The sequence below is a fragment of the Syngnathoides biaculeatus genome, chromosome 9 (assembly GCF_019802595.1).
Source record: "Syngnathoides biaculeatus isolate LvHL_M chromosome 9, ASM1980259v1, whole genome shotgun sequence".
Classification (NCBI taxonomy): domain Eukaryota; kingdom Metazoa; phylum Chordata; class Actinopteri; order Syngnathiformes; family Syngnathidae; genus Syngnathoides; species Syngnathoides biaculeatus.
The window spans coordinates 27,169,076-27,195,831 of record NC_084648.1 but is presented as its reverse complement, the minus strand read 5'-3'; the positions used below and the strand labels follow the sequence as shown (position 1 = coordinate 27,195,831).

The 26,756-nt window shown below is 41.7% G+C and overlaps 1 protein-coding gene and 1 non-coding gene across 6 annotated transcripts; one reads left to right on the top strand and one right to left on the bottom strand.

Annotated features, from left to right (window-relative positions):
* Positions 1 to 375: 375 nt before the first annotated feature.
* scrn2 (secernin 2) lies at positions 376 to 26,184 on the bottom strand. 5 transcript variants are annotated; one of them, XM_061829758.1, is made up of 9 exons: positions 26,090 to 26,140; positions 24,548 to 24,590; positions 24,099 to 24,261; positions 22,244 to 22,425; positions 21,719 to 21,918; positions 7,138 to 7,353; positions 3,378 to 3,543; positions 2,525 to 2,705; positions 376 to 2,137 (listed from the first exon to the last, which is right to left on the bottom strand). In XM_061829758.1, exons 3-9 carry the CDS (start codon positions 24,258 to 24,260, stop codon positions 1,985 to 1,987), a joined length of 1,260 nt encoding a protein of 419 aa, XP_061685742.1. In that variant the 5' UTR covers position 24,261; positions 24,548 to 24,590; positions 26,090 to 26,140; the 3' UTR covers positions 376 to 1,984. The 5 variants fall into 5 exon arrangements, with proteins under 5 accessions (XP_061685742.1, XP_061685743.1, XP_061685741.1 ...); XM_061829759.1 differs by having other exon boundaries at positions 24,548 to 24,586; positions 26,090 to 26,131; XM_061829757.1 differs by lacking the exon at positions 24,548 to 24,590 and having other exon boundaries at positions 26,090 to 26,184.
* trnai-gau (transfer RNA isoleucine (anticodon GAU)) lies at positions 6,361 to 6,433 on the top strand. Its single transcript has one exon. It is a non-coding gene; the product is annotated as a tRNA-Ile (tRNA).
* Positions 26,185 to 26,756: the final 572 nt, after the last annotated feature.

Sequence of the window (26,756 nt, the reverse complement as noted above, 5' to 3'; positions counted from 1 at the left end):
CAATAGTAATAATATAATACAAAATGGCATTTTGTTTTACTTTGCAATAGTTTTTCCTCCCATCCTTGTCCTGCTTGCTGCCTAACTGATTTCCTTGAATTCGTTTGGCTTGAGTCACTGATGGTGTAGTGGTATACTTGCTTGACTTTGGTGCAGGCAGCATCGGATCGATTCCCGCTCAGTGATGGGATCAATATCTGCCCCGCGACTAACTGGTGATCAGTTCATGGTGTTTTCTGCCTTTTACCTGAAGCTAGTTGGGATAAGCTCCGGCTCTCCCATGACCCTTGTGAGGATAAGCGGCTTGGATAATGGATGGATGGATTAATTTGCTTGGCTGACTATGTTGCTATTACAACATAGAACACAAACAGGTCACATTCCAAAGTCTTTATTTCATATTCTCCATGTAACCATTACATGACAACACGTTCTTTTCCAACAAATCCACACTTTGAAGCTACTCCATACAATACTGAAGTGCAAAACCACTGCTACACTACTGCATGTGCCATCTACAGCATTATTACGACTACAGAAGTCATTGTTCTTGGGTTAAACTGATGATCAGATGTCTTGTAGACATTTAGGGTCATATTTTCGTGGACAGTGGATCTGTGGGAGAACACGATTGCTGGCGTAGAGATTTTTGTGCAAGATTTGTGCACAAGCAAGCGCAGGATTAGTGCACATTTGCCAATTTGCCCCTCACAAATAAGGTGTATGATGTGTATCACGGGTAAAGATAAATGCTCCTCTTAGCCAATGGGATGGCAGGAAGATGCTATGGCGATAGCCAATGGGAGAGCAGCTCTATCAGACCACACAAACCAAGATACAAGATCATTACATTCGGTGGAATTTGGGGTCTGTGAATCTACCAGCTATTTTTTCCTTTCAAATACTGAATTTTCCTTTCTAACTAGACATTATTTTTCCTAGCAGGCATTATGTAACCTGAAATTTTTCATTCTTAGAGATGTTCGTAAGTAGAGGCACCACTGTTTTAGTAGCAGCCGTATTAGTAGTGGTAGTACTATTATCATCATCATATATTTGAAATCATGTGGCAGGCTAGGACGGCTATGGGGGGGCGGGCACACGAATCATTGGGGGTGGTAATAGTACATGAGCTCCACAAACATATTTAAATCTACAGCAGTTAGCACCAACTTATTTTGTTTTTAATAAGGGTACCCACTCACATTGTCTATTGCCACACCGACCAAAAGCCGTGACAATGCTTCAATCATGCATGAATTACTGCGATTAGGCATTCATTGTTCTCCTCCACACAGAGATCTCTATCAGTGAGTATGTGAGTCTGCCGCATTTAAAGGGAATGAAAGTAGCCACTTTAATTGGACATGAGCGAAATCTGCTGTGATCGCACCCACAGCAGCACAGACCTTCACTCTTTTAAACATGCCTTTTTACTATTACCGTGAAATTAACAAAACGGGGAGGATGGGACCACCTCGAAGAAGTTTAACAGCAAAAGCTATGCTGCCTCTACAGAGTCTTGAACTGCCCACAGTGCTGGATTTACACCAGTCATGAAACAAACCCCTTTGTCCTAATTATTCATATAATGGTATCAGCGATGTGTGCAGTGAGGTAAAGGCATATTGGAGGATAACTGTTCCAAGAGTCCTTCTGTGGCATTTATTGCCATTCTCTGTTTACAAGGAACAATCTGTTGAGACTACTGTATGAAAAAACAGTTGATCATCATACAGGAGTTTCATGTACATGGGGCAAATAAGCCACTGAAACCACAAACTCTGACCTTTCAACTTGACTAAACTGTTCCAACTTGAAATAACCATTCATTCATTCAGTGTTCTTTATGTTCTTTACTGTTGTCATTCATAAATAACTAAATGTCCACAGTTAATTGATTAAGATAAGATTCTATTTTTAAGTACTATAAGGTAAGTTGTTGAACCACAGCAATTTTCAAACCAACCAGTTCTCCCAAATGTCACTGATAGAACTTGATCTCTGTGTCCACACAATCAAAAAATAAGTTTCCCAGTTCATCGCCAGGTTTCTCTCCACTCAACATGGCTGAAATCTCACTCAGACATTGTGACTCGAGGTCCCTCAGAATCTTATAGTTAGCTAAGACCTTGTCCTGCAGGGAGAAAGAAAAGAGATATACAACAATCTGGAAAAATTGTGAAATTCAATTATGATTACCCTGCCAACAGTGTATCTTGGTTTGTTTGTTATCAGGAATATGCATCCTGGTGAAGAAAGCCTGGTGAAGAAAATGTATTTTCTGATCTATAATACAGTATATATAAAAAAACACTGCATGTTGCAAGTACCCTATGTCAAATACTGGAGCTGAACCTTCTATGAAATTGTACATTATTTTTCTGTTTCGTGTACAGTTGAACCATGCCTTTTATGCATAAAGTAAACCTATTTGATTTGTTTTCCATCCTTACTGGAAGGCTGATTCAGTGTAACTTTGTGCAGTACTTTTTTTCAAATCCTCTGTAAGCCATTGACCTACCGGGTCAGTCTTCATTGTGTTCAGTGACTCCTGGTGAGCCTTGTAAAGGTCATGTCTGCGGTCCACCTGGTCCTGAAAGCGCGGCTGCTTCTTTGCAGGATCATCGGGGCCAAAGTGAGGGGAGATTACCATGGGCACAGGGGTGTAGTTCTCAGAGAATATATAAGGCTTGAATATGGACCTTTAAGACCAAAGAAGAATGGCGGAGAGAGAAATGACTAGAAGGAGTAAGAAAAAACAAAAAACACTCACTAATGCAACAGCATATTCAAGACTAAGGCTGACTGTGTCTAAAATACACACTATTTTCTGTTCCTTTAGTATCATTGATGGGAACAAATGATTCTGTTGCTTGGATTTTTGTCCACCTCCATAACCCAGCAGCAAGAAAACCTTAAATAAGATAACTCTTGAAATGAGGTAGAAAATGGACATTTTCTTCATGCTCGGTGGCTTGAACTAAAGAAGCAGTTTCAACTTGAAAATTTCAGCAATATACTACACATAGTACGGTACAATACATTATTGGAGCTGGGGTTTTGTATAACAAACAATTCTGAGAGCTGCTGTTTGTCATAACTTCACATGTTTCTAGTTTTAAAAAGTGTTTCACTTTCTTTCCCTCATTCAGCATTCTTGTTTTGCTAGCAAAGTAAACTCTTTTCAAAGCAATATTTGGAAGGCTTTCATCTTAATTCCCCAAAACATCATTTACATTCTAAGAGATTTTCGTAACTTTTTTTTTTTTAACTTCTCAGCCTGAGTCTGTTTTGGCATCCAGTTCCATTGTATCCTGTTATAGAATGTTTAGAATATGCAATAAGGTAATTCTCTGGTTTTGTCATTGACAAACCGGGAGGGGTCTGGAGTTGCAGTGAAGAAGTGGATGCAGGGCAGGTTCGTATCTCTGGGCAGAATAGACACCATACTGCCTGTGGTGCAAAAACCACCAGAATCCATGCAGATGCCGCTGGACTTGTCCCTCAGAATAGACATTATCACTTCTGCTGTCACAGAGCCTAAAACACACAGTAAGACAGTTTTGTTAACAGCAGAATCGTCCACAATTTCCAAAAACAATTTGAAATGTGGACTTGCTGCACAACAGAAGATTTTTTTCACTTTGCAACAGTCCATCTGACATGAGTTCGGGCCCAGAGAAGCCGGGAGTCTAGCACTCTGTCACTACAAAGCCACGCTGTTGTAACAGGTGGAGAATGTGGTTTGGCATTGTCTTGCTGAAATAAGCCAAGGCATCTATGAAAAAATGTTGCCTGGATGGGGGCATGTTTCTCTAAAACCTGAATGTACCTTTCAGCATTACAGATATGTATGTAAGTTACTCGTGCCATTAGCACAAACACAGCCCCACACTATCACAGATGCTGGCTTTTAAACTTTGCATCTATAACAGTCCAGATGGTTCTCTTCCTCTTTGGCCTAGAGGACACAATGTCCACAATTTCCAAAAACAATTTGAAACATGGACTCGTTAGACCACAGAACACTTTTTCACTTTGCAAAATCCATCTTACGCGAGTTCGGGGCCAGAGAAGCCGGAAGCGTTTCTGTGTGTTGTTGATAAATCGCTTTGCATAGTAGAACTTTAAGTTCCATTTACTGATGGAGCGCTGAACTGTACTTACTGACATTGGTTTTCTGAAGTGTTCCTAAGATCATTTGGTGAGATCTTTTACATATTGATGTCAGTTTTTGATGCAGGGATCGAAGGTCACAGGTATTCAATGTTGGTTTTCAGCCTCGCGGCTTACATGTAGTAATTTCTCCAGATTCTCAGAACCTTTTTAAAGACATCATGAACTGTAGATGATGAAATTCGTAAATTCCTTGCAATTGTACAAGGAGGAACATTGTCCTTAAACTGTCCAACAATTTCGTCATGAAATTGTTCACAAAGTGGTGAACCTCGCCCCATCTTTGTTCGTGAATGACGAAGCAATTTAGTGAAGCTCCTTCACCTGGGTTCAACCTCAGCCCTCCCTGTGTGGGGTTTGCATGTTCTACCCGTGCCTGTGTGGGTTTTCTCCGAGCACTTCAATTTCCTCCCACATCCCAAAAACATGCAACATTAATTGGACACTCTAAATTGCCCCTAGGTGTGATTGTGAGTGTGGCTATTCATCTCTAGGTGCTCTGCGATTGGCTGACAACCAGTTCAGGGTGTACCCCACCTCCTGCCCGTTGACAGCTGGGATAGGCTTCAGTACTCCTGCAACCCTTGTGAGGAAAAGTGGCAAAGAAAATGGATGGATGGATATCATGATGACAATATTGCAAGCATTTTTGTGCTACCAAACATGAACAATAGTTGAAAAACCCATCAACCTTGATTTCTGATTACAAAACTAGTTCACAAATTTCATGTGTAATAATGAGCTGATTAAAGATTTTTATGGTGTAACAGCGCTCTGAGGGAAACTGTAACGACAATATGCCCCGTGACAAAAAATGACTTTGACACCCCTGCTTCAAATGTATGCATTTTGTTAAATACAGTGTGTAAATTTTTTTAGATAAGTTTTAATTAAAATAGTTATATAGTATTTCGAGGTTGGGAACAGATGAAACTCATTTACCTTATTTCCCACAGAAAAAAATGTTTCAGGGGTTAGACAAATCAGACTTTGAACACTTTACAAGAAGGAATTATGTTCAAACTCCGAGGTTCCACAATATTTGGAAAATTGAGGATGACAAAGTCACCCATGGACACATCTGTGTTTCCTGGACTTATGTCATCCTTGGAGCTTCCTGTGGTACATCATCAAGTGCAACAGGGACATAACTCTGTGAGCTTCTATTATTTTCTTTTGAGTTGCTTTCTTTTTTAGGTTTCCTTCTTTGTGATCTTGCTTTTTCCCTGCCAGTTTCTTTTGTCTCTCCTTATATATTCGTTTTGTCATAGGAGTGTCCAAAAAAGGCCCCTATGATGACTACATCTGTTTGACCTAGCTTTGTATCTGCTTTGTCCACATTTGGGTAAGACCGCCCCCTTTCCTTTGATTGGTTGCCTTTGTGTCATTGTGCGACCTGTGAGAGGACACGTCGGTTATGTTGACAACAATAATTAAGACTAAGAGGTCTGTTTTCGTAACCTCGAGAGCAGAGAGATAGGGGGACATCATCGTGAGTGACATAGATAAGCTCCAGAAATTCAAATGATCTGATTTCAGACCTCTCGGCAGAAAAAGATCTAGAACTCAATGCATGGACCATTTGAATTCATATTTCACATGTTTATTGAGGCACTGTAGACCCAATATTACATTCCAAATGCTAAAGAAAGTTGTCTTGGAAAAAATATGGCACCTTTAAGCCACAGGACTTTTCCGGAGCTGCAGGATTTGAATCCTTTGTGACTGTGGTCACAGCTCTCCTCATATCATCAACCAGGCCCCCAGGTCATTGACCAGATGTAGTTTTGGGCTGACCCCTAACAGTTCAAGATCACTGATACCCCACAAGGTGAGATCTTCCATGAAGCCCCAACTCAAGGGAAAATTGTTAGTCAACTTGTATTTCTGTAATCTTTTAATAATTGGGCCAACAGTTGATCTCTTCTCACTGGCTATTATAGAGGAGATCATCACAGCCTTCTGCAGGTCTGCAATTGTGTCCTTAGTGTGCTTGGACAGCTATTTGTCTTAGCCATTGTGGAGAGGTTGGAGTCTGACAAATTGAGGGTGTTGACATATATAGAGTTCAAACAGGTGCCATTAATACAGGTAACGTGTGGTGGACAGAAGAGCCTCTTAGAGATGAAGTAACAGGTCTGAGAGCCAGAATTCTTGTTGGTTATTTAGGTGTCCAGACGAGGCCCTGTAGCTCAGTGGTTAGAGCACTGGTTTGATAAACCAGGGGTTGTGGGTTCGTATCCCACTGGGGCCTCCACTCCCTGAGAAGGGTTGCGTCAGGAAGGGCATCCGGCGTAAAAATTGTGCCAAACATATGTGCGTTCATCTGAGATGACACGCTGTGGCGACCCCGAAAGGGACAAGCCGAAAGAAACTTACTTATTTAGGTGTCCAGACATTTATTTTTTGCAAAAATATACAAATAAGTGAGCTAAAAATCATACAATGTCATTTCTTCGATTACTTTTTCCACATCCTGCCTTTCACAGTTGAAGTGTGGCTATGATGAAAATTACATACAGTACCTGTCTTAAGTGGGACAGATGCACAATTGGTGACTGTCCAAATACCCAACACACACTCACACACACACACACACACACACTGTATACCGCTGGTCCTCGTTAAAATTATGGGTGAGTTGGACCGTTTCTCACCTGATTCTGGATGACAGTGTAGTTACACACAACTGTTCAACAGGAAATCGCAGGGAGAAAATGGAAATTTAATACAGGAATGCTGGAGGCAAGGTAGACATCATAAACATGAGACCTGTAAGGCAGAGGTGCTAACCACCATAGCACCTTCATACCGCATTGTTTTAGATATTTAGAAAAAAAAATGGATGCTCAATAATTGTACTGTTCTAAAAAATTAAAACCAAAACTACAATTAATAGAAAATTTAACTGATTAAATGATTTTTTGTTTGTTTGTGGAAGCAGCCTACATCGCTCACCGTCTTGTTGCTGTAGTAGCTCTGCACCCCCCTTATAGCGCTTCTTGGCAAGCTCCATCCTGACGGGTTGTTTCACAGGGCTGAACACTTTTGAGAAGTTGAACTCTCCTACACCATCCCACCAGCCCTGTGCCTGGGCCACGCTCCGCAGCTCCGGATGCTCTGTGGTAATCTCAGTCCCAATGGTCAATTGGTTAGAGATGTTCGTCACTCCCTCTGAGAAATAAAAATTGTCTTTTACACATACAATATTGTTGGTATCGTTTCATTAAAGAAAGAAAATACAACAACCGACATTAAAATAAATCAAAACTGACAAATGTAAAATTTGTAAAAACTCACTGAAAATGAAATCAGGATTTGCTTTGGAATTGTGGTATAACCAGAGGTGGATAGAGTAGCCAACTGGTGAACTCAAGTAAGAATATTGTTAATTTAGAATGAAATGACTCAAGTCAAAGTAGAAGCACTATGTGAAGAAAAAAAACATTACTTTGTAACTGATTTATTATTTTTCTTTAATCAGAGAATCAACATCAGAGAAAATAAAATAAAATATGCATGTGAAAATTCAGACATCAAAATCAGAATCTGCTTTATTGGCCAAATATGCAAACAACACAAGGAATTTGCCCTTAGTATTTGTTACCGCCATAGTAGGACATACGCGTTGAGTACAACAGCAGACATATAGTCAATTAACAGACTTTTTTTTTTTTTTAAACTCACAGTTGTGCAAAGGACACAGGGTCTTCTATCATTTAGAGCAGTTAAAATGCCCCTTGGAGCAATAGTCCAGTGCAATTACCATTGTGCAAAGAGTGTCAAGACTTCAGGGAGTCTATTGGAGTTTAAAGAGACTTGCGTCATACTCTGAGACCATGTCAATAATAATGTAATCTATAATCTAATCTATAATATATAATACTAATTGGCCCATCACAATGTGACTACAAGCTCGAGGCAGAAAATTGGCATCATATTGCAATGGAATTATACGTTAGCTGTTCAAGAATTTAATTGCAAGAGGTATTGGAATGCGTGCTAGTTTTGGTTTGGATTGTCCTGTGTAATGGAAAGAGCTGGAAAAGATGGTGGCTAGGATGTGGAGGGTCCAATATATTTGCTTTAATAGGGTTTCTGTGAGAGGACAAACATTACACAAACATTCTTAACGTTTTCCAATGCTGTAAGGGTGTGTAAAATATTAAATTTCAACATTTCCATCAACGGAGATTTGTGTCATAGCCTGTAACACACGTTTCTATCAGCAGGGCGGGATGCTTGACAGTGGCTGTTGTAAACAAACCGGCGGCTATGTGATGGGGCATGGATCCCAAGGGGGAAAAGAGAAAAATAACTTGGGAGAACAGAGGATTCAACGTTTCTTTTCAATGTAACTGCAGAAGGATTGCCTGAATGTTTGCTTTGTAGCGAGAAGTTGTCAAATAACAAAAACTAATGTGGATAGACATTTCCAGGGAAGGCATGCTACATTTGCAGCAGAGTACCCAGTTGGGAAAGAGAGAATAAGTGTGATTGCATTACATTTAGAATTACAATTAGAGGAGAAAAATAAATTTAAGACGTGGATTGCATCTCAAACTCCACTACTGCTGCAAGTTTTGTTGCAACCTGGGAGATAATAAAGCGTGGAAAACTTTTCACAGATGGAAGGAGCTGACCAGTGATGTCCGAAAACAAAAGTCATGGGCAAGAACACAATCCTGGCATAGGCATATATTCAGTAAGAAAGATCTGTTTTCAAAAGCTGCTGTTTAATTTTTAGAAATGCACGCTGCGTTTTATTTGACTATGTTTAGTGCCCAGACAAGGGGCACGTTATGCACATTCTTTTTTGTAGTTTTTTCGAATCCTCAAAATAAAAATGACATCAAAAATCAGATTTCTTTAATTTCATAAAAAGCAATGAAACAAATCATTAATATTGTAAATGAAGTTAAACTTGAGGCGGATTCGTACAACAGAGCAGTCACGTAGTATGTCGTTCTCTACAGAATGCACTGCAAGGAAAATAAACATTTAATCATGAATGCTCATTATGTATTTGTAACCAACTTTGTCATTTTGATAGTAGGCTAATACAGCTAATATAGATACATATAGCATGTGTTACCTTCATTATAAGGCTTATATAAGGCTTTTGTTTTTTTGCGGCTCCAAACATATTTGTCTTTTTTTTTTTTTTTTGGTCCAATATGGCTTTTTCAACATTTTGGGTTGCTGATCCCTGGGGGAGGGATTGACAGTGGAGGTCTTCAGGCAGGATAGGACTGCAGACTATGTCAGTGACAGGTCAAAAATCCTGGTAAAGATTCCAGCAAGCTCATCCGAACACTTTTTTAATACCCGCTCTGGATGCTGTTGGGGCCTGTTGCTTTTCGTGTGTTGACCCCTTCAGAGTGGGCCTCACTTCATGCAACCCCAGAGTGAGGCCGGGACTCCTCGTGGTTGCTGGTGGCAATGTAGCTGCTTCTGGTGGTTCAGTCTTGAAGCAAGCAAAGCTCAAAATGGCGCCTACCAGTGTAGCTGCCTTTGGTATGTGCTCCCTGGTATTGAGCTGGGAGAGAGCGTCACTTGTAATTCGTGAGCGATTGTAATCAGTGCCAGACTGATTTGGAGTCATTAGCACCAAGATGTTTTTCCAGTTTGGCTGCACAATTCCTCTTTGCAATGTTAATTTCTTTAGTCAGCTAGTTTCTAGTACGATTGAAACCTTTTTAGCTTGGCAGAGTGGCCTAAGTTTGGCTGTAAACCACGACTTGTTGTTTTTGAACGTGTGAAAGTTTTTTGCTGGTACACACACCTCCTCACAGAAACTGACACACACACAGGAACAATATCCATGAATTCATCAGGGCTGCTGGCTGTATTTTCAAAGACACTCAGGTCTGTTCGGTCAAAGGAGCTTTGAAGTTCTAATTTTGCCTTGTTGGACCACTTTTTAACTAATGCAGCCCCATGGAGGATCAAGCCACTGCAATCTGGAGTCCGGTCCCAAGGCTGGATAAATGCAGAGGGTTGTGTCAGGACGGGCATCCGTCTTAAAAATTTGCCAAACATATATGAGCGTTGAAGTGTGTCTTTTGCTCATATTTAGTCAGGACTGTATAACTGTTTGAAGCATGCCAATCAGTTAACCTTAAGTGAATCTTGCTGAAATGTTTAATAGAGACCAGGACGTAAGAATGTGCCCGTTATTACCAGATAGATTTGGTTTAGTCATTATGATGCAGATATTTTGTGATGCTCTTCATTTCATGATGCGATTCTCTTGTGATGCTCTTTATTTTCCTTTCATACTTTTGTGATGCGGACCCTTCTGATAGTATAAGAGTGCTGCAAGTCCTCTGTATCTTTGCAGTTGTGATCTGCTACAGCCATTGTCTGTCACTCATTTGTGCCCAAAATATTCTGTAATAAAAGCTTCGAAGAAACTGTTCATCGTCTCCAGCCTGTATTTGGATAACCAACATTCTCATCAGAAAAGCTGATGTATTGTGATAGACCAGGTGGAAGGGTAGTAAAACTAGAAGTTGAGGGGCAGTGTTTAGTTTACCATGGAGTAGATGGGAGGAGAAATAGAGTAGGGGTTACTTTCGAGAAAGAGCTGGTGAAGAATGAAACTCGAAATTGAAGGTGTTATGTATAATGTAATTTGCAGCGATGCCCACAGGTAGGATGTGACAGAGAGTTAAAGAATGTTGCGTGGCCTTTCAAAAAGAGGTGAGACAGGCTCTTGGTGGACTGGAGAAGCTCCCGGAAGACTGGACTACTACAGCCAGGATGATCAGAGAAACAGCCAGGAGAGTACTTGGTGTGTCTTCTGGTACGAAAGTGGAGAAGGAGACTTGGTGGTGGAACCACAAAATACAGGAGGTCAGACAAAAAAAAGAGGCTAGCGGAGAAGTAGGACACTGAGAGGACTGAGGAGAGGCGAAAGGAATGCATTGATACAACAAGAAGCTTATGACATGTGAACCAGGTTGCACACAAAAGAAAGCCAAAAAGATCTCTACAGGTTAGCCAAACAGGGGGATAGAGATGGGAAGGATGTGCGACAGGTAAGGGTGATTAAGGATAGAGATGAAAATATATTGACTGCTACCAGTAGTGTGCTAAATAGATGGAAACAGTACTTCGAGAAGGTAATGAATGAAGAAAATGAGAGAGAAGGAAGAGTATAAGACACAAGTGTGATGGACCAGGAAGTGGCAATGATTAGCAAGGGGGAGTTAGAAATGTACTAAAGAGGATGAAAAATGGAAAGGCAGTTGGTACTGATGACATACCTGTGGAGGTATGGAAGCAATTTGGAGAGGTGGCTGTTGAGTTTTTGACAAACTTATTTGACAGAATACTAGCAGGAGAGAAGATGCCAGAAAATTAGAGGAAAAGTGTGCTAGTTCCCATTTTGAAGAACAAAGGTGATTTGCAGAGCTGTGGGAACTCTAGAGGAATAAAGCTGATGAGCCACATAATGAAGTTATGGGAAAGAGCAGTGGAGGCTAGATTTAGGACAGAAGTAAGTATCTGCAAGCAATTGTATGGCTTCATGCCGAGAAAGAGCACCAGACATACACTGAAGAAAATAAGTTTTTCAACACCCTGGTATATTGCAAGTTCTCCCACTAAGAAATCATGGAGGGTCTGAAATTTTCATCGTCGGTGCATGTCCACTGTTAGAGAGATAATCTAAAAAGAAAAATCCAGAAATTACAATGTATGATTTTTTTAACAATTACGATTATTCTTCACTATACATTACTTGCGTTGAGGATGCTAGTGGAAAAGTACAGAGATGGTCAGAAGGAGCTACATTGTGTCATTGTGGATCTGGAGAAAGCCGATGACAGCCGAGTACCAAGGGAGGAACTGTGTTCCAACATGCATATGTCTTATACAGCTGAGAAATATGTGAGAATAGTACAGGATATGGATGAGGGCAGCAGAACAGTGGTGATGTGTGGGTGTGACAGAAGAATTTAAGGTGGAGGTGGGACTGCATGAGGGATCAGCTCTGAGTCCTCTTGGAGGACACTTTTTCCTCCGTGTGTTTGTTTAATTTCGGATAGTGAGAATGTTGGTTATCCAAATACAGGCTGGAGACGATGAAGTTTCTTCGAAGCTTTTACTTACAGAATATTCTGGCCACACATGAGTGACAGACAATGGCTGTAGCAGATCACAAGTGCCAAGATACACAGCACTTACAGCATTCCCCTACTATCAGCAGGGTCCGCATCACAAACGTATGAAAGGAAAATAAAAGAGCATCACAAAGAGCATCACAAGAGAACCGCATCATAAAATAAGAGCATCACAAACTATCTTCATCATAATGACTAAACCAGTTCCAGCTGGTAATAACTGGCACATTCCTACGCCCTGGTCTCTCCAGTAAGGTTAACTGATGATTTGGCATGTGTGAGCAAAAGATACGCATCAATAAAGAGATACACATCAATAAAGATACACTTCAATCCCCCTTTCGGACTCAAAAGAGTCCGACACCTGAAATAAACAGAATTAAAGGAAAGTTCCAGCGGCGTCATCGTCCGGAGCAGACAACGGACGGGCCTGAACGAGGAAGCAATTCAGCCATCATATAGGGTGGAGGAACATAAATGTCCTTTTTCTCAATGGTGGCAGTAATCAATCGCTGACACAAGGAATACAACAACAACCACACAAAGCCAAGAGAGCTGGAAAAAACAGCAACAGAGATAAGAACCAAAATTAACCAAGGCCTTGGACTTGCCGAAGACACTAAGAGCATAAAGAGGTGTCTACCCCTGAGTGGGATTTCATCTCACTCGACAAAGACCGCAATTTTTGCAAAGTGATGGTCAGGGATCCATCAGGGGCTGTGTTATTCGGAATAACTGTACAACATTGATCTCCGAACATGGAACAAACACCTCCTTTCTCTGCGAGGATCATGGCCACTGGCATGTTGGTCTGGAGTGTCATCAAAGAGGTGGCAGCCAATTGTTCATGGACAGCCTCGAAGCCGTCCCTGGTGTAATTTGCCAGACGCTGATAAATAATTAATGCGGTCAACGTTCTTATTGGGGGTGACGGGAAAAATGGCAGAAAGCAAGGGAAGGCTTTCAAATCCTGCAGCTATCTGATTAGTAAGTTTATATTCATTCGGAACATCACGGGGTACACCTATAGCATCTATATAAACCGGGGAGTTAAACAAGGGTTAGGGTTCGGGTCATATATAGAACGGCGGTGACGTGTTGTAACGGCCTGGTTTGTTACTTCGAGGAGACTAGCACGAGCATCTAGTGGAGCGACAAAGGTTGGATAAATAGCAGACACCAGAGCGCATCGGCCTGTCCAACGAGAAGGGAGAACATTGAATAGGGTGACTCCACCACAGCACCACCACACGTCCGCCCGTCCGCGAGTCAAGGCTTCTGATCCATCAGACCTGTTGGTCACCTGAACAATCTGGCAGTGTTGTTGGGGAATCATTCCAACTTTCGCTTCATGTGGGAGAGTGGACAAATGTTTAAAAAAGCAGGTAGAAATCAGGGACACTTTACCGGCATAGAAAATCGGCACAAGGGCAGTTTCCGGACACAAGGGATGAATTGTATCCCATCCTTTGCAAGGTTCTGGTGGAATGTCTTGAGACATGACTGGAAGAATACATGACGCGTTTGCTGGCGCATCTAAGGGTGGGATATCAGGAACATAACGGGACGTGCCAACATACAGACTAGGCAGTCAGCTGGAAGGTACACTGCACTGGCTGCCACTGCTCTCTCCATCCAGGAATTGCTACCAATCGTTCTCACCCCTGACGCTACCCCCAAGGCGTCTGCTACAGACATTTCTTGAGTGAACTGAGCACGGACTCCCGCACCTTGGCCTTCAACCAACTACCCTGGTCTATGCTCTTGAGCAGGCTGTAGGAATCTATGACCAACACGAACAGGGGTAAAGTCCACATTCGAAGCATGTGGGGTCAGCAAGAAATCTATACAACCTGAGGTGGTGGGGATATGACGGGGGCCGGCGTGCGGAGTCGCAGTTCTCAAGAGAGAAGAGATGTTCAGTGAGCGAAGATCCACTGATAAACTCAAATGAGGATGTACTGCACCAAGGGAGCCTACTCGTACTAAACTGAGGCGCTCAGCTATCTGCACACATCCGATAGGGTGGGGATGATAGACACAGGATATCTGCCAATCAGACCCAGAGTACGCTACAGTGGTATAGTACAACCAAGATACAGAAAAAAAGATAATACTGATAATTCGGAGCCGAAGAACAAGGTTAAAATTTGCATGCATTGAATTCGAACGTAACTCGAGCATTTCCTGGAACCATTAGCATTCTCCTTTGCTGGTCACAGTGGTGGTGGACATGACATAGAACCCCCTGTTATATGCTGTGTGCAAATAGGGAGGACATTCTGGTCAGGTGATTTCAATGGATTTTACTGACATGATTAAAACAGTGTCAGGTTACTGGTATTTACTAGTTATAGAAGATTCCTTTTCAGGATGGCCAGAAGCATATCCCTACAAATCTGAAGCAGCGAGTGTAGTGGTAAAACATTTGGTTAATCATTACATTCAAAGGCACGGGTTCCCTAGTAAAATTAGATCAGACAATGGAACTCATTTCAAAAACAAACATCTCCAGGCTGTAGAAAAAAAAAAAAAACATTCGGTTTGAAACATCATTTTGGTTCTGTGTATCATCCACAATCGCAAGATCAGGTTGAGCGCATGAACAGGTACATTAAAGAAAAGATAGCTAAGGCTTTAGCTTCATCCACACTCAATTGGTTGCAAGCTCTTCCATTGGCATTGATGAACACGCTGTGGCGACCACTAACGGGGCAAGACGAAAGGAAAAAAAAGGGGCACTTTTCAACTGGTTTTGGACTGGCTTCGCACACTTAAGTGCTTGCCTGGGGGAGCACAGGGGGGGTGCGTGATATGAGTTTTATTTGTAAGTATAGCAGTGGTCTAGAGTGTTATTTTTACTTGTCGGACATTTTACGCTTGTTACGCTGAAAATTTCACCAGATCTTGGGAACAACCCAAGTAAACCATACATATAGAGAAAGTAGAACAAATAAACTCGGAAATTCATTTGTGTTATAATTTGAAAAGAGACGGAAAATGAATTGACCACACAAACTGGTATGATTTTGGCCCATTCCTCCACACAAGTGGTCTTCAAATCTTGAAGGTTCTGTGATTTTCCTTTGTGAACCTTGAGTTTCAATTGTTTCCATAGATGTTTGATAGGATTCAGGTTGGGTTTATTTATTTTTTCAAACCAGTTGAGAGTTTCTTTGGCAGTATGTTCAGGATCATTATCTTCGTGATATTTCCACCCTTGTTTAATTTTCATCATCCTCGTAGATGGGAGGGGATTTTCGTCAAGATTGTCTCAGTACATTTGCCTATTCAGCCTTCCTTCAATAATGTGAAGTTTACTAGTGCCATTTTCTGAAAAGCAGACCCTCACCATCTCGTTCCCACGTCTGACTGTTGGTGTGGGTTTTTTTTGTTTTTTTTTTTAGGTGTGCAGTGCAATTTCTCCAAACATGTTGCACATTATGGCATTCAAACAGTTCAATTTTACTCTGACCTAACCACATGATATACTCCCAGTAATTAACTGCCTTGTCAAAATGTTATTCAGCAAACTTTAAAGAAGCTTTGACATCTTTTTTTTTTCCACAGGAGTGGGGTCTTGCGTGGTGAGAATGGAAACAGGCCATGGCGGCCGAGTACATTACTCACTGTTTTCCTTGTGACAACACTATCTGCTCATTCCAGGTCTTTTTGAAGCTCTCCACATGTGGTCCTTGGCTCTTTGACAACTCTTATGATTATTCTTTGCACTCTTTTGCCAGACAACTTGCTAGGAGCAACTGATTGATACATATTTATGGAGGTATGATTGGCTTTCCACTTACATATAATGGGTGAACGATGCTCAGTGGAGCATTCAGATCCTTAGCTATACGCCTGTCGCCAGTGTTAAGTTCTGCAAAAACTAACTGCTATGGTCTTGAGACAGCTCTTGGTCTGACTCATGTTCCTTGGCAATAAGTCCTTTGTGTCAGCCATCAATTAGGACTGAATCAACTGATATTCATTTGCAGTGACAAAGGCCTGGATTTATTCGATTGGACGAGTTTAGGTGTTGTCTTGGTTTTCCATGCCGTTTTGCACCTCTCCTTTTTTCAAGAAGACTGATCAGAGATGCAGCCAAGAGGCCAATTATCACTCTGGATGAACTGCAGAGATCTACAGCTGAGGTGGGAGAGTCTGTCTATAGGACAACAATCAGTCGTACACTGCACAAATCTAGCCTTTATGGAAGAGTGGCAAGAAGAAAGCCATTTCTGTCACATCCCAGCGGTGTGAAGGTGGATCCAAATGCAGGACTCCCAGGCAGAGGCATAATCTTCAGTGGGTTTTATTCTTAACTAAAGAGATGCACAATTACACAGTCCAAGAAAGCAGGATCCAAAAAACGAGAAACAGGGTTCAATGACTATGAACCCGGGATACGATTAAGCATACTCACTAACACAAAGCAACGAACTGGCAAATGCCAGTGACAAACAGCTTTGACCGGCGACGGGTGTCAGAGATGACACCTGCTGGAGCGGTGGCCAGGCCACGTCCCCCTTGGCCGTGGTCCAGCCTTGCTCATGACAATTTTTCAAAAGATATCCAGAAAAAGTCTCGTTTAAAGTTTGCCAAAAGCCACCTGGGAAATACATCAAACATGTGGATGAAGGTGTTCTGCTGAGATGAAACCAAAATCGAACTTTTTGGGCACAGTGCAAAACGGTGTGTTTGCGTAAAAGCCACACAGCTCATCATCCTGAACACACCATTCCCACTGTCAAACATGGCAGCCTCATGGTTTGGGCCTGCTTTTCTTCAGCAGGGACAGAGAAGCTGGTTAAAATTGATGGGTTAGATCAGCCAATTGCGGCCCGTGGACAAATTTTTACCGGCCCGCGGCCTCTATCATGAAATCAATAATATGCGGCCCGCCAGCACTGTTGACCACAGTATAAAATACATGTGTACAAAAAGCTATTTTTCATATTTTTCATTTCACCAGAAGATGGCAGTAGCCCTGTGGCCGCACTCTGGCCGCCGTGACCCTTGACCTTGCGTGATCGTTTCAGCCCAGCCCATTTCTAACATGGCGTCTGTAAACAAAAAAAGGAAAGTTGACCGCGAGGGCCGCCGCTTCCAGGACAAGTGGAAATTTGAGTATTTTTTCCACTGAAATACGAAACAACTGTGTCTGCCTAATTTGCCAAGAGACTTTGGCTGTTTTCAAGGAATTCAACATCAAGAGGCACTACCAGACGAAACATGCTAGCTACGACAAGCTAACTGGGAACAAACGCGGTGAAAAAGTGAAGCAACTGGAAGCTGTTTTAACGGCACAGCAAAGCTTTTTCACAAGAGTCCGTGAGTCAAATGAAAATGCCACAAAGGCAAGCTACGAAGTGGCAACGCTGATTGCAAAGCACTGCAAACCTTTCACTGAGGGTGAATTTATTAAAGACTGTGTAATGAAAATGGTTGAGAAAATTTGTCCCGCGAAGAAGCAAGAGTTTGCCAATATTTGCCTGGCTCGTAATACTGTGGTACGGAGAATTGAAGACGTTTCATTAGATATTAAGAGACAGTTAGAGGCAAAAGGAACTGAGTTTGACTTTTTCTCGTTAGCGTGCGATGAAAGCACGGATGCGTCCGACACCGCTCAGTTACTGATCTTTTTAAGAGGAGTGGACAATGACATGAACGTGAGTGAAGAGCTTCTGGACCTCCAGAGTCTGAAGGGCCAAACAAGAGGAACGGATTTATTTGTTTCTGTTTGTTCCACCGTAGATGACATGAAACTACAGTGGAATAAAGTCACCGGGATTATTACGGACGGCGCACCTGCCATGGCTGGCGAGCGGAGTGGATTATCAAGCCTTGTCTGTAACAAAGTCAGCGAAGAAGGAGGCAGCGCTATTAAACTCCACTGTATTATTCATCAAGAAGTTCTCTGTGCCAAATATATGAAATATGATAATGTTATGAAACCGGTGATAAAGACTATTAATTATATTCGCTCCAAAGCGCTGTGCCACCGCCAGTTTCAACAGTTTCTTCTCGACATCCAGGCTGAATACGGAGATGTTTTGTATCACACCGACGTAAGGTGGCTCAGTCGGGTGTCTGCGCTGCAGCGCTTCTTCTCTCTCAAGGAGGAAATTGGACAATTCTTGACTAAAAAGGGACAACCCATGCCACAATTAAATGATCCTGTTTGGCTGGCTGATTTGGGATTTTTAGTTGACATAACGCGACATCTGAATGCGCTGAACACAAGCCTTCAAGGGCAAAATGCAGTGGTAAGCCAACTGTATTCACACATCAAAGCCTTTCGGACCAAGCTGCTACTTTTCCAAAGACACCTGTCACAGGCGCAGCCCAATACCGCACATTTCCCGTCGCTGCAGGAAATTGTGACCAGTTTCCCACAGATCAATATCAGTGCGCAAATGACAAAGTATGCAGCAGACATCTCATCTCTGGTTGAGGAGTTTCAGCAGCGCTTTCGGGACTTTGCAGCTATTGAAAAGGAGATCACGCTTTTTTCCTCTCCTTTCTCCGTGGACCCTGATGACGCTCCAGACCACCTGCAACTGGAGCTCATTGAGCTGCAGTGTGACGCCGAGCATCGCAGTCGGCACCAACAGCTCCCTCTTGTCAACTTCTACCGCCAGCTGGATGAAGGCAGGTTCCAAGCAATTCGGACATTTGCTAAGAAAATGCTGAGCTTGTTTGGCTCCACATACATGTGCGAGAAGACATTCTCCGTTATGAACATTAACAAGAGCCGCATGAGGACGAGACTGAGTGACTCTCACCTGCGTGACGTCTTGCGCATCAAAACCACTGCTCTTGAGCCAGACATGGACTACATACTGCAGTCAAGATCCCAGTATCACCCTTCACATTAGTGCAGGCAAGACCTTTGTTAAGTCCTCTGAGTTGAATAAATTCTTAAATCTCAGTTAATTAATTTTTTTGTGATGGTCAAAATCACAGTTTGAATATGCAGTGATCATTGTTTTGTTTTCAGCACTTTTCCTACAGTGAGCATATAATAGTGAATAATATGTAATGTTTCACATGAACTTAGATATCCTTTATAGTTTTCTTAATTTTTTGTGGTTTGTGATTTCGGTAAAAACCTAAATGTAAAAAAAAATGTAAAAGTAAAAGTATGCCATTTGTAATTAAATACAAAAAAATCCCAAAAAGTTAATTTGTATTTAATGTTAATGGTTCAAAGAATGTCAGGCTAAATAGTCGGCCCCTACAGATTTTCACCTTACCAAATCTGGCCCTCTTTGCAAAAAGTTTGGACACCCCTGGGTTAGATGAAGATGAAAGGAGCTAAATACAGGACCATTCTGGAAGAAAACCTGTTGGAGTAGGCAAATAACCTGAGAGTGGGATGGAGATTTATCTTGAACAGGGCAATGATCCAAAACATAAAGCCAGATCTATACTGGAATGGTTCACAAATAAACAAATCCAGGTGTTAGAATGGCCAAGTCACAGTCCAGACCTGAATCCAATCGAGAATCTGTGGGCAGAGCTGAAGACTGCTGTTCACAAACGCGAGCTGTTTTACAAGGAAGAATGGGCAAGAATTTCAGTCTCTTGATGTGTAAAACTGAGAGAGACATACCCGAAGCGACTTACAGCTGTAATTGCAGCAATGCAAGGGGGCCAAATAATACTGCACGCCCCACTTTTCAGGTTTTTGTTTTAAAAAAAGTATAAAATAACCACTAAATTTCTTTCTACTTCACGACTGTGCCCCACTTGTTGTTGATTCTTGACAAAAAAAAAAAATAAATATATATATATATATATATATATATATATTATATATATATATATTTTTTTTTTTTTTTTTTTAAAGTTGAAAAGTTCAAGGGGGACGAATACTTTCACAAGGCACTTTAAGAATGTTATTGGAGTGGTCCAGTTCTGGTGACTGGTGCATGGGTGTTTATGTTAGTGTCTGGAGGAATGAAGGTTGTGATGCAGTTGCCGGAAGATAGTGTGTATCGAGGATTACAGGAAGTAAGACCAATGGAGCAAAAAATAAAAATTTAAAATGGCATCATACATTAGTACAGTACTGTAGTGGGAAGCCACATTGATGGGGTGTAATGCGGCATCCCCAGCAAGACATGGTCCAATGAAGCAAAATAAATAAATAGGGCAGCACGGTGGATCAGATGGTAAAAGCATTGGCCTCACAGTTCTGAGGTCCCCGGTTCAATCCCAGACCCACCTGTGTGGAGTTTGCATGTTCTGGGCATTCCGGTTTCCTCCCACATCCCAAAAACATTAATTGGACACTCTAAATTGCCCCTAGGTGTGATTGTGAGTGCAGTTGTTTGTCTCGATGTGCCCTGCGATTGGCTGGCAAACAGTTCAGGGTGTACCTCACCTCCTGCCCATTGACAGCTGGGATAGGCTCCAGCACTCCCCGCGACCCTCGTGAGGAGAAGCGGCAAAGAAAATGCATGGATGGATAAATAAATAAATAAACGCCAGCATACAGTAATTAGTACAGTACTGTAGCGGGAAACCACATTGATAGGGTATAATGTGGCATGCCCAGCAAGACAACAAGGACCTATGAAGCAAAAAAAAAAAAAAAAAAAAAAAAAAAAAACCGCCATTTTGCCCTGCTTCGCGGTTTTTCACTTTTCGCGGGTGGATCTGGTACCAATTAACCGCAAAAAATGAGGGATTACAGGATACGCTTTTTCGGTTGTGTGTTTTAATTACAAGTAGCGACACACAAGTACACACATGTTTGAGTACCTGTGTTTTATGAGTGTTTTACACAACATTAATCCTAGAGAACCCATGGGGTTACATATGACCCAGTGTAATGAAGAGCCCACTGTCTAAACACAACGCACCGCAGTTACTCTTTTTACCCTGAAAGCCCAACGTCTTACATGTGTCTGCATTTAATGCATTGCTTTTTGGCAGTTAAGGGCCACTGAGTCACTGGCCCATTATCTAAACCGGAAGTAAATTAGTACATTTTTCTAAATGTGATGTTTCTGTATTCCTTTGATGCTTTTTGATTAATTTAGTTGGGACATAACATTTTAAAACAGGATTTGGATGGTTTCTCTAGGGTTAAGCAACGCAAGATGCTGTATCACAATCTTTATGTTAGTGACCTAATAAATAATGATAATAAATAATAAAATAAAATAAAAATATTGTGTCAAATGATGACCCTCATCGATATTAACTGGCTCTCTCAAGTATGTATTTCTAGAACAAGACGTGCTCAGGACTCATTTTGTATTCTAACCATCCATTTTCTTAGTAGCTTATCCTCACAAGGGTTGGGGGAGTGGTGGAGCCTATCCCAGCTGTCAACGAGCAGGAGGCGAGGGACACCCTGGACTGGTTGCCAGCATTTTATATGATATGATAGCAATCACCTGAGATCTTTTGTGCAACCCATAGTCTTCCAGCTGTTTCCAGGACCCAAGCTTCATTTCGATCCACCAAAAGGAAGGTGTTGTGGTAGCTTAAAGGTTCTGGATCCTCCCTGCATTGACCCCCTTGTCCATGCCGCTCCAGCAGGCCAGTGATGACAGTGACCGCTCCCAATGCACTGTCACCACGCTCCAAGCCTAGCCTGAGGGAACAGAAATAATAGTTTTGTTCAGCATGTTAGTTTTGAAATAAAACTGATACTGTTCGACAAGGTTAACGTTATAAAGGAATGATACTTTACATCAGTAGAACACCCAGGACTCACGGTTATTAATAGTAATAAATATATGAATTTTGTGGCAAACTGTAGAGAAATATACTTGCAGTCTAGAGATTTGCATGGTGAAGTTGATGGAGTGGCCGGCTAGGATTAACAAAATGCTTCAATTGTCATATCATTGCGGAAAATACAGGAAACCGGAGTTGCTCCAGAGGCTGAGTTGTCAGTGTGTTCAGTAGGTGCTCACCTCACAAGATCCATTCCCAGCAAAGCCTCTCCTGAAGTGACAGCCTCTCGAGTCCAGACTGCCTCATTCCCTATACAAACTCCCTGATCGTTTGCTCCCATTTCAGCTCCCCACATCCAAGCTGGTTTACTAAGGATGACAGCATGTGTCTGCTCTACCTGAGGGATCTCTATATAAGTACACTACGGATGAAAAAGAACAACACAGTAAACAGATAAATTTAGAATTAGATTGAGACTGCTAGATTTTTGTGATGTATCGTAACACCTTTCTACTGTATCAAATTTGCTTCCTCTGTGAAATATGTTTTCATCTATAAGTAATCAGCTAGCACAATTATTATTATATAAATTAATCCTATGATTACTTTTCCGACTGCCGCAGACATTCTTTGTTGTTGCATACTTGGTCATTAAATCTGATTCCGACATCTACAGTTTATTTCTATGAGCATGGAATTTTATTTGATATTGTACCAACAACGACTTGATGTGCCCTACATAGCTTATATCAATATTTGTCTCATAATTATACATCAAGCTGCTTTGGGGGTTATCACTTGGGGCTGACTTTGCTTTTGTTGGCATCTTATTTCATTTGTGTGCAGCACATCAGCAAAATCCTGCTTCACCGTGTTCTATTTGGACTCTGTGCTCCAGTATCTGACCAGGGTCTGTAGATTTCAGAACTCTACTCACTTTATACTCCATTAGCATATCTGTCGGGAACAAAGTGATTTATAGAACAGTACCAGAACTTCACAGAAAATTTTGTAGCTGGAGGGGAACCAATAAAAACACTTTATAAATAGAGTACTATAATGTGTTTTGAGTTTTTTGTTCTGGTCAGAACCAGAGCTGTGGTGTTCTGAATGGCTGGAGTTATTTAAATATTTTTGGGAGCGCTCCAGTCAGAACGTCTATACTAGAAAGGAAAGCATGGATGGGCTTCTCCTGGTCTGCTTGGAATATGCAACTGTTCACTCTGGATGATGGCTGTCACAATGAAATACTTTAGAATCGATTATCCTTGAGGTGGCCACACTTTGACACACGTTGAGAACTCCTGTACCTTTTAAAGGGGAAGTCCACTCATTGCAAATAACAATGTATCAGATGGGTCATGCCATTGGTACTGTAACTTTAAAATAAAGATTTTCATCAGATATCATTAAAGGTTGTTAATATCGGCAATTTTGAATGTTCGGTTACTTTCCTACACAGTTATTGTCAGCGCTGATTTCTCAGATTTATCCTCATTTGATGGAGAAATAGAAGCATCAGTTGATCAGGAAGATGGAGGAATACTCCATACAGATTTGAACCTGTGGCTGTCAATAATGTTGGATATTCGGATGGTTCTTCAGACGGGAATGACGCAGAGTCTGACTACTCTGAGGCCTATGCGCGGGACAAAAGTGCGTAAACAAAGGCCCCCGGAGCTCCAGCAGCCGGCCGCAAGCGAGTATGAAAATCTGATGATGAAAATCTTTATTTTAAAGATACAGTACCAATGACATGACCTATCTGATACATGTTATTTTCAATGAGTGGACTTCCCCTTTAAACAACCAAATCCAAATTGTTTTGAGTCGCAAAATAGTTTTCGTTTTAGAGGGACTTTGAAGACTAAAATTACATGATCGATTGGTATGATGCAGAGCCTCACTGTCAAACACAGAGTAACCCAGGTCAAGATGAATAATAGTTCTCGTTTAATAAATGCAGCATGTTAGCTATCCCCATGAGTGCATGAGTAATCATATACCAGGTAAATACAGTATAATAAACACTGCTGCTCTTCTCTTTAACCACTGCCCCATGTCACCAAAAATAGATAACTCCTGTGGTTTTACCTCCAGCATGATCCCCAGAGGGTGAGAGGTTGGTGGGTAGTGGACCACCTCCTGCACCTCATCTCGGGGACGGTCAGAGTTCTTCCCAAAAATGACGTGGTCATCAAGAGAGCCAGGGGGCAATGAAACAAAACAGTCACACGACATGGGATCTTCTGCCATCCTAAAACAAAAAGATTGCAAACTTCCCAAGTTCTTAGAAATGAAAACTGAATACAGTCCTCTCAATGACTCCAAAATATTGGCTGTTGACCAATATAAATGTTTCTTATTACTGTATTATTATTATGGAGTCATATTTGTATGACACAAATCAGTGGTTCAAAATGCAGGTTTAGACACTTAAGGATCAACATATAGTATGTTTGTGTAGACATTGCAACATACTGAGAGCCCAAATGGTGTGCATCTTGATATTTGCGCCACTGCAAGGCTTACCGTGCATTTACCTGTTTGCCAGACTGGTACAGCACGGGTGTGTCAGTTGGCTTCCTCCCAGAGCATGTATTAGTGAAGAAAGAAGTGAGTTGCTAATGAGAGTATGAGAATGATTGTCTGGCAACCAGTTCAGGTTGTACCCTGCCTCCTGCCTGTTGACAGCTTTGATAGGCTCCAGCAACTCCTGTGACCCTCGTGAGGATAAGCAGCTAAGAAAATGGATGGATGGATTTCAAACTCCCCTGCTACACCACAAAACAGTTCCAGTATAAATGGTATACAGATCCAACATTCTGCATGGCCATGCAGCTGAACAGGACAGGTTAAAAAAAAAGTAATAATAATAATCCATCACTTTTCTTGACTGCTTATCCACAGTAAGGTGGCAGGGAGGTTGGAGCCTATCCCAGCTATCTTCGGGCGAGAGGCAGGGTACATCCTAAACTGGTTGCCAGCCACATAGAAACAATCATTCACACTCACATTTGTTCCTACGGGCAATATAGTCTTCAATAAACCGACCATGCATGATTTATTTTTTTTAGGTGGGTAATGTGGCAGGAAACCGGAGTGCCTGGGGAAACCCATGCTGGCATGGGGCGAACATGTAAGTACACACAGGCGGGACAGGGATATGAACCCTCAGAACTGTGAGAGATATGTACAAACCACTTGATCACCAAATTATTCTAACTATTTTAGCCCATTAATTGCACAATTTCTCTGCAATGCAAGATATCCGCAAAATTTGACCCCGAAGAAAACCGTGGCCTTTCATTCATTGCCAACTACTACAGGAATCAGAATGAGGGGAAAAAACGCGTATTTTTAACGATTTCACCAAAATCCTTGGTCAGGAACTTGTAGACGGTCCCTTGCAAATCTCAAGCGAATATCAAACGTTCTCTCGCGAGACCTCTCGGCCAACAGTTTCCCAACCCAGCATGGTTTAGACTGCGTGCTACTTCAATCGGGTTTGGCCAAGTCGCTCAGTGTACGTTTGCCTTCTTATTGATTGAATGCAATTACCCAACTGATTTGAGGACCTTCATCAAAAACACCAGTTAGAAGTCACATTATCATCATACCGCTTTACAGAAATAATGCGGATACTCAAAATAAATTAGCCGTCGTTTCTCCCTGTTAAACCGTAATTGTGAATACAATGTGACGTTGGGTGGTAAGCAGGTACCCGGATCTCATCACGTGAATATAAACGTCTATTCATATTATTATTTCCCGCTACTAGTGGGGTGCGTACACTCCAAATGTGCTTTTCTGTGCAAAAAGCATCCAGTGTGTGTTGCGCCCCGAACAAGCTAATCAGGGACAACTCGGGATTAGGAGACAGTCAGTCTTTCAGAGAGCACACTTTATTGACTGTAATCTGCTCAAATCCGCTTCATAGCGAAACGTCGCCAATTTGGCATTCGCGTCAAACGGGCAGCGTTTGATTTGGGAACTCAATATCGCAAATGCGAAACAGTAAACCTGTGGCGGAAATGTTGGCGTGCATTGTTTACCAGCGCAAAAACTGTTAAAATTCCGTTTACCTTTGGGATTTGGTGAGTGCTGACGGGCGGCTGCAAGAGGACAGGTTGAAGACCCAGGACTCACGTGACCAAAAACTCCCAAAGCTGTATTTAAAGGAGGACTCTGTCCATAATTCACATGTACAATACACCCTCCAGTCTGAAGTAATATTATTATTTTGTACATTAATTGAAAAAAAATAAATAAAATAAAGAACATTTTTAAATCCAAGCAAAATCTGGATATGTGACAGCTATTTTTTTTTTCTTAGTTATCTGGACACATCGAATTTACGGAGAACGTATGAACAACAACTGACTCTTGGAGGACTCCGTAATAAGGAGAATGATTATTTTATTTGCGTTGATGAAATTTTATTTTGATATGGGATCAAAACACTGGGAGATACTCTTGTCTTTGAGTCACATAAATTGTATCATTATTAGCTTGTCGACTTTACGCAGGCACCTGTGGTCTTTGCGTTTGTTCAGGAGGAAAGCCAATTCAGATCAGCTCGATGCAGCAATGTTTGTCCAGAACCAGTTGGACAGATATGGCATGCTCCATGGATAGAAGATGATGCATTTAAAATGCATTCAGGCTGGCGACGTGGTGACTCAAGAGACGAGTCGGAGACTGATGAAAATACTGGACCCGCATGTTGTGCAACTGAGGTACCAGAATCCC

Excerpts from the sequence above, each read along its gene's own strand:
- scrn2 (XM_061829757.1), bottom strand. The coding sequence starts at position 24,260 with ATGGCAGAAGATCCCATGTCGTGTGACTGTTTTGTTTCATTGCCCCCT. Across the intron at positions 7,354-21,718 it reads GGTTGCACAAAAGATCTCAG|AGGGAGTGACGAACATCTCT; the intron begins GTGATTGCTATC and ends TTTATTTCTCAG. Across the intron at positions 2,706-3,377 it reads GCAACTCCAGACCCCTCCCG|GTCCATATTCAAGCCTTATA; the intron begins GTTTGTCAATGA and ends TTGGTCTTAAAG.